Consider the following 7,984-nt stretch of genomic DNA (forward strand, 5'->3'; position numbering starts at 1 on the left):
TCTAAGACTACAAAACCGCCGGGGTGCTTATTAAAGATGTCCGAATAAGGAATTTGCCGTTCAATTCTTTTCCGGGAATGGAAATTTTATCTTCGGTTTGGAGATATAAAAATATATAAACTCCGAGGAGGGGGATACCGAGCGCTCCTGAGGACCGGGGCTGGGGGGGGAGGGGGTGTTCGCCTCTGCCCCCGCCACCCACCACCTCCCGGCAAAAGCCAAACACCAGCTACTTTGCTCCGGCTGCACACCCCTGCCGCCTGTTGAGACAAGTGGGATTGTCACATTAACGATAGCTTCATTTATAAACAATACATTTAGGGAAAGCTTTTAAATACAGCAATCTGTGAACCATTGGTAAGCGATAAAAACAATCTGCGCTGGGAGTTGTGCGGTCCCTCATCCTCCTCCTTCCTCCTCCTCCTCCTCCTCTTCCTCCTCCTCTCACCCGGTGCTGCTCAGAGGACGATGTCTTTTAGTCTCCGGGCGCCGGGCGAGTCCTTTTCCCGGCGTTCCTGCAGGAGCGGGTTGCCCTCCTGCCCTCCGCTCTCGCTGTCCGCCCCGCGGGGCTCTGCCTCCGTCGGCCGGGAAGGACCACTGTTCCCAAAGGGCTCCCGTTCCCGGTTGCCGGCGCAGTGCCCGGCGCCGTAGGGTGCCGCCGGCTTACCGGACAAAGGGCTCTTCAGGTGGAGGGGCGAGGTGACGGGGCTGACGGCCTCGCAGCCGTTGCCCGCCTCGCGGACGGCGCCGCTCACCTTGGGGCTGCAGGCGGCGGGGTCCACCGTTCTTTTGCCTTTGGGGTTGGCGAGCCGCTCCTCGGCCAGGGGCTCGCCCCCCTCCTTGCCGAAGGTGGCGAAGGTCCTTTTTGTGCTGCAGTCTGCGTAAGGCTCCGCGTCCACCGCCGTCGCCTCGATGGAGAGGGCGATGACGTTCCTCCCGTGCTCGGGGGACTTGGCGCGACTGGGGACGGCGCCGCGGGGCATCCAGCACCTGTCCGAGTGGCCCAGGATGCGGCACTCCTCCCTGCAATGAAATCCTTCGCTCTGATCTGCGTGGAGAAAACACGAGGCATGGTCAACACGGGGTGCCCACCACCCCCCAACCCTGCCCGGGGTGGGGGAGCCCCCGCCGAGCCATCGCTCCCACCCAAGCAGCCGTTAGCCTACTCCAAAACAGCGATCGTTTTTAAGGCAAGGCTCGGAAGAGGTGGTTTTGGGTTTTTTTACAGTTATTTCTCTGCTGCTCTGGAGTTCAAGTTCCAAGAGGTTGTGTGTCATCTGCTGCCGCCAGAACCTGTAACCTGGGGAACGGAGCTGGGGGCTACCAGCCCACCCTGGTGAGCCCTGCCGCACGCCGCCGCGGGCCAGTGCTCTCTGGGGGTGGCAACCAGCGCCCAAAGCCACCGTGTTTTAAGCTTGATTTGACGTGACTTATAAGCTTGACTTTTTGCAGTGGGGTGAAGGGAGCGGAGGGAGGAAGGGGGGTTTTTTGGTGTATGTTTGTGTTTTAACTTTTTGCTGAATCCCCGCTGACCTCCCACACGACAAACAATGCCTTTATAAATCTCCAGGACTGCCCACTCCACTCAAGATTAAATGTGTCATTCCCGGTGCTGGGGCTGTATTCATACCAGAGCAATAAAGATCCCTCCTCTCGACTCGGGGCTGTCCTGACACCACTCCGCGGAGCTGAAATATGGCGCGGTGGCTTAACCCTTCCCAAGGACCTTCCCTGCCCAGGTCTGAGCGCTCCCCGGCGGCTGCAAACCCTTGTGCCCAGTGCTCCGCGCATCCCCGCGCTGCCGGCCGGCCCCAGGGGACCGCAGGCCCTCACCTCCCCATCGCCGACAGAGGAACCGAGGACCCGGGAAGCAGCCGGGCTCTGCCAAGAGCGAAGCTGGAGAGCAAATCCCGGGCTCTCAACAGCCTCAGCCTTTGCTGAGCATCCCACCGTGGCTCCCGGCTGCTCCTCAGCCTCAGCTTACGCCTTTTCCTTCATTTGCTAAGAACTTATAATTGCAGCTAGCCCTCACCGAGCACAACCTTCCCCTACGCGACGACGTAGCTCCTTCCTATCATATCCTATATACACGCAAAGCAGCGTTAAAGCACTAATGCCGTCACCCGTACAAGACCGCGCTGGGTGGGTGCCGCTTTGATGGATCGAAGCCTGCGAAGGTGCCGACTCAGCCTGGGTTCGCTTCCCGTCCGTCCGCAAACCGTTCGTTTTGATGCCTTGTACATCTGTGTGCATAACCTCCGCTCCTCAGACACATTGGTATTTCCACCACATTCGAGCGCTAGGGCGGCTGATAAAAATTCTCAGCACATAACACAATGCACCAAAATATGAGCAGCTTAACACTTACAGAGAATAAACGAGTAAAAGGCAGACCTCAAAAAAAAAAAAAAAAAAAAAAAAGAAAGAGAGGGATCTTTTTTTTAAAGGAGAAGAAGCCAATTAATTGAAAAATGTATGGGTAAAACATAAGCTTTTTCTCTACATCAGAGCAGGTACCTGGCGGTGCGGAGCGTGGCACCGGGTGGCTGTGCAGGAGGTCTGCATTTTGGCAGCCGCCTTTACAGCCGTTTGAGAGAAGGATGCTCTGAGCCTTACATGCAGAAGAACCTGCACCCACATCTAAAAGCCCCGTGCTCTTATAGTTTGATTCTGTTACTTTCAAGTACTCGAGCAAAATAAAAAAAGAAAAAAAAAAAGAAAAATTGCCCTGAAAGTGTTGCTGTCTGCCTATTTATCCACAGCTTAACTTCAAAAGGATGCTACAGGCATACAAAGTTGCGTAGTCTGGCTGTGATAGCAGAGGACTTGGTGATGGCTGGAGGGGCTACAGAAATATCTTGGGTTCCCATCCCCGATGAGACACTGATTTATTGTGCCGTGTGACCTTGGGCGCGTTGCTGGAGCGCACATCGCTTCAGCCTCTCCACAACCATGAAAGGCCGGCTCTGGGCACGCGCTGGGCTGGCTGGTCCAGTGCGGGAAGGCAGGGGGGATGCTGCTCCTCACCTTCCCCGCACAGCATCGCGGCTCAGCCCCGGCTCCACAGCACCGCCGCAGCCCCGGCAAACCGCGCTCCGGACGGAGCACAGGCAGCTGCGCCGTGCCTTGACCCATTTATTCCAAGCTGGCACATTTCACAGTTAAAAACAAATCGAGGACTTCACCAGCTACCGCACCGCAAGTGGATATCCCTCAAGCCCTAGAAAGGGACCCGTGCTTTACGAGCGGTTATACTAAAGACCGCTGGCGCGGTGCCTATCTGCCGGGGAGATGATCCGCTTTGGACACCAAGATGCTTGTCTGCACGTCGCGCCAGCGGCAGCTGAAATGCCGGCAGAAGAAGAGATGAAAAGCAGCACATTAAATCACACCGTTTCAATCTTTTATTTTATGAAGGGAATGTACCAAGTAAGAAGGCTGCCAGGCAGAGGGACAGGAGTCACCATCCGTCCACAGACCTGAGGACAACAGGTAGCTCCACGGCACATTCTGCCTCCCTGCTCCTGTCCCCACCACACATCTCAGCTTTGCTCCACAGTGACCACGTCCCACAGCCAGGAACCATCCTGCTCTCGAGGACAACACGTGTCCGCGCTGCCCAGACCAGGCAGCAGACCCAGGGACCAGCACCGAGCCCTGAGCAGCAGCTGGTTCTCCATGGCAGAATGAGGACCTCCAGCTACCCGCCCATCACCATCTCCACCCTGCTGTTGACATAAAATGCTATTTTTACACCACAAGCATGGCCTGTTGATACACACGGATGCCACACCACTCCTCCCCTATCCCGGGTCCAAAGGCGAGCTTGGAGGTCTTCAGGTTCCTCCAGCGGGCTGATCCCAGGGCTGGCACCTCGCACCCTCCTCCTCCTCCTCCTCCTCCTCGGCAGGAGCAGCTCCTGCTTCAAAGTGGCTCCCCGCGCTGCCCTTGTCTGACTCACCCAGCCCTAACGGCACCCGGGACGGCCATTCACCATCACGGGCTCGTTATTGTACTGTTCTGTCTTTTCTTTTTTTTTTTTTTTTTTTTACCACGTTAACAATCGGAAATGGGACAACAGGAAATTCTTTTACAGCCCCAGACCTGCCCTAGTCAATATGGCACTTAACTGTCTGCACTAAAATACGTTCTTAATGCCAAGGGGCAAAGCCCAGGCAATAACCACCGCCGCGCTGCCGCGGGAGGTGACGAGTGGGCCACACCGGGCGGCTTCCCTCCCACGGCAGGGGCTTGAGCCCAAAATCTCGTTTCAGAGCACTTTAGGGCAAGGCCGCTTCTAAAATTATTTCTGCCCCCTCAGGTGCAAAACATCCTGGCAGAAGCCTCGCCGTCGAGAGGTGAGCAGTTACCCTCAAGTCAGGCTTGGCAGAAAAAACGTGTCATTGCTCCACGCAAGCTCTCCCGTAGCAAACACCAAATAAAATAAAACCAGCAGCCACCCCTGGCATAAATACGCTCCTCAACAAGTACGGCAAAACCCACGTTGAGGTCCAGATTTCAAACCTCGGGGGACCATCACAAAGGTGACTAATAATGAGCCCCAGACAGCCCTGTGCGCTGCCTGCCCTGCCTGCCCTGCCTGCACCCTGAGAACCAGCGTCTGCAGGAAAACCTGCTGGGAGAGACGAGAGACGCGGCTCACCTGCGAGCGGATGCGCAGCCATCGTCGCTGGCGGGGAACGGGAGCCGGGGACAACGGCAGGGGGACACCAAGAAGCCGGGAGGGGACATTAAATGCTGGGGCAGCACAGCACCCTGCTGCCTGCACCCCCAGCACTTCCCAATCCCACCATGGAAGCCCTTGGCCAGGACAGCATGGAGATGGGACGGACGCCCAAGGATGGAGCCGAGAGATGAGCCCCAGCCAGTCCTGTGCGCTGCCTGCCCTGCCTGCCCTGCCTGCACCCTGAGAACCAGCGTCTGCAGGAAAACCTGCTGGGAGAGACGAGAGACGCGGCTCACCTGCGAGCGGATGCGCAGCCATCGTCGCTGGCGGGGAACGGGAGCCGGGGACAACGGCAGGGGGACACCAAGAAGCCGGGAGGGGACATTAAATGCTGGGGCAGCACAGCACCCTGCTGCCTGCACCCCCAGCACTTCCCAATCCCACCATGGAAGCCCTTGGCCAGGACAGCATGGAGATGGGACGGACGCCCAAGGATGGAGCCGAGAGGAGCCCAGGAGGAGCTGGCAGAGGACACGGGGTGGGCGCTGGAGCAACGGAGCCTCCAGCTCCCCCCTGCACGGGGCCTCCTCTCGTTAAAAGGAAGGATTAACGAACGTCCAGAGCGTAAAAGTGCTTTCAGTCTCCTGTTCCAAGCCTGCGTACCTGCGGCAGAGCAACGCGAAGCCGGCGTGCGAGGCGCCCCTTCAGCTCTCGGAGAAATTGAATTATCTCCAGTGGAATCGCAGCACTGGCCAAAGAGACAAAGTTAAATCGTAGCAAGGTGCAAGTGCCTGGGAATGTAATATTCCTGATAAATGGCCAGATGACATGTGCTGTTATACAATCTAAGGTGCAATTTGGGCGATGACAATAGTCCCTGGAGTTTCCATTTTCAAACAGCCGCTCAGTTCAATCCAATCCATGTCAGAGCGGCTTTGCCGAGGTGAGTAAGTAGAGCTCATTTGTGCTATTACATGGGGAGCAAGGAAAAGGAGCGGAGGAGTCGCTTGAAAATGAAAAATAAGGAAAAAAAGGGTGACTGGAAGAATCGCAGCCCGGCTGGGACGTGCAGGGAGCGGAGGGTGCGTGGGTGAGCATCCGGCTGACGTGAGGGACACGCGTGCCCGGACCTGGGCCGGTACCACGGGTACCCTCCTGCGGCAGCCGGGCTTTATCTCCGCGTTTCGGTGTTTCTTCAGCAACCCTGTGATTATACTGTAATCACGATGACACTGCTCCTGGGTACAGCAAACAGCACGATCATTAAAAAATTCATTTCAAAATCTTCCTGGAAGCTAATAAATTTTACAGCAGTTTCAATCCTTTCTCATTGCAACAAAGAAAAGCTTAGTTCCAGACAAATTAAAAGTAAATTGATTGCCTTAGGGGAATCTATTCAAATATCACTTTTCCATGTTAGAAATCTCTTCCTGAAACACGAAGAGGAAAGCTGGGGAGAGCCAGCATGGGAACGGTGTGGAAAAGCAAAATCATTAAATCTCAGTTCACGAAACTAAGGGGGGGGGGGGGATCAAACTTAAAATAAAATGCAAATGTCTCACTGGGGTGCGGGCCTAACATTTGTGACGGAATTTATGAATAATAAATATGAATAAATAGTAAACATGAAGGGATCAAACACTGCTGTTGATGTTTACTCATGGTTAGCCATCTTTCATGGACAATGCGCAACTGCATTATTTAACACTCCTCTTCCAGCTACTTTGGGGTTTCTTTTCAACTCCAGCACCTTATTTTTCTCGGGGACGTACACCGCAAGGCGCGAGGCACATCCCCGAGCCCCCGCGCAGCACCCAGCGCCCCCGGCCCGCCGGCGGAGCCCACCTCCTCCCCAGCCCACCGGGAACGGCTCGGGAGCAGCCATCCACCGCATTACGCTCCGGATAAAATAATAAGCTCCGGCAAAATATAAACAGTCCCCAGCCATGGGTTCATCATTTGCTTGTAAATTAAGACTCTGCACCTCTCCCTTATCTCCCGTAATAGCATAATATCAGGAAACAAGAGGTGGGGAATAGAGTATTATATTTTTGACCTATGGGCTTTTACAGAGCCTTCTTCGCCTTTCCTAATAAGAAATCTCCAGTCTATGCAGAAATGTAATCCTGGCGTGGCTTCCCTTGCACAACGCTCAGAGGATACTAATAACCAGGGACAGTGACAAATGCTCTTTACCGCAACGAGGAGCCTTTCTTTTCCTCTCTTTCGCCATTGTTCGGGATTTATGCAAGCTAAAAAATGCTGTATTTTTAATCCTGGATTGTCTGTCCCGACACAGGAGGTTAACAGTGCTTGGACAAAGCAAATGCCTGCAAGGAATTATTTTAACGAAACAAGGGATGTGAATTAGATTAATTTATCAGGCAATTGCTGATAAGGACCCATGGCTGAACGCGGCTCACGGGCAGCGCTCCTGTAATGGTCAACAGAGAGATGCGCCGGGGCTCGCTCCCACCTGCTGCAGACACACGCGGCTCCCGGGAAGCGCCGAGGACCCACACTGATTTACACCAGCCGGGGGGTTGGCCCGTTTGCCTCTTCCCCTGCTCTGTATTCCCATTAACAACAGCCTTTCTTCTACAGAACGGTCACGAATGAGGACCGACGCACCGACACATCTGGGGCGCCCGGCCGGCTACACACCGGAGGGAGAAGGATAGATGCGATGCTAAAGATTTTCTCTGGGAAAACGCCTTCCCGGGCACACCTTTGGGATGAGAAGGTGGCTGTGGGAAGGAGGTTGATCATCCGAAGCAAGAGGAGATGGTGTTTGGGCACGCCGTGCACAATGGCTGAGCCAGATCCAGAAGGTATCACGGGCTGGGATGCAATTTAATGCTGGCTGTCCCCCTTTAGCCCGGACCGCGGGCCAATCCCCACCTCATTCACCCGGCAAAATTAATTCCCCTTCAGAGGGCTGGTGGAACACACCGTTATAAACTCCAATTAATCCTTTTCTGAGGACTTAAGTGGTCCGTAGAGCTCGTGCCGGCCCCTGAGCGGTGGGGATTTCACCTCTGAAACTGCGCTACTCACGCCTCGATACGGGGCTCATTAACATCTGAAGCGATGTTAGGATGCCGGATCCGGTCCTCGGAGAGGAGAGCACTCTGGGATCCGATAGACCTTTTCCATCTCAAACCACTATGGCTCTGTAATTCATAGGCACAGCTCCCATTAATGCTAATGGCAGTTACGGTGCTGCCTGCACGAGTGCAGAATACAACCCTTCGACTTCATTACTGGAATTCAATTTCATTAACACTGGATACAGAG

General features: G+C 55.0%; 1 protein-coding gene across 1 annotated transcript in view; it reads right to left on the minus strand.

The window, feature by feature from the left end:
• Positions 1-458: 458 nt before the first annotated feature.
• The window catches only part of PCDH19 (protocadherin 19), a gene marked incomplete at its 5' end in the record, with an annotated part of 57,675 nt that continues 50,149 nt past the window's right edge, over positions 459-7,984 (minus strand). Inside the window, one exon of the mRNA XM_009881779.1 lies at positions 459-1,048. Within this exon, the coding sequence (XP_009880081.1) occupies positions 459-1,048 (590 nt within the window). The remainder of the gene's footprint in view (positions 1,049-7,984) is intronic.

Source organism: Charadrius vociferus, unplaced genomic scaffold (assembly GCF_000708025.1).
Source record: "Charadrius vociferus isolate BGI_N301 unplaced genomic scaffold, ASM70802v2 scaffold472, whole genome shotgun sequence".
Lineage (NCBI taxonomy): Eukaryota > Metazoa > Chordata > Aves > Charadriiformes > Charadriidae > Charadrius > Charadrius vociferus.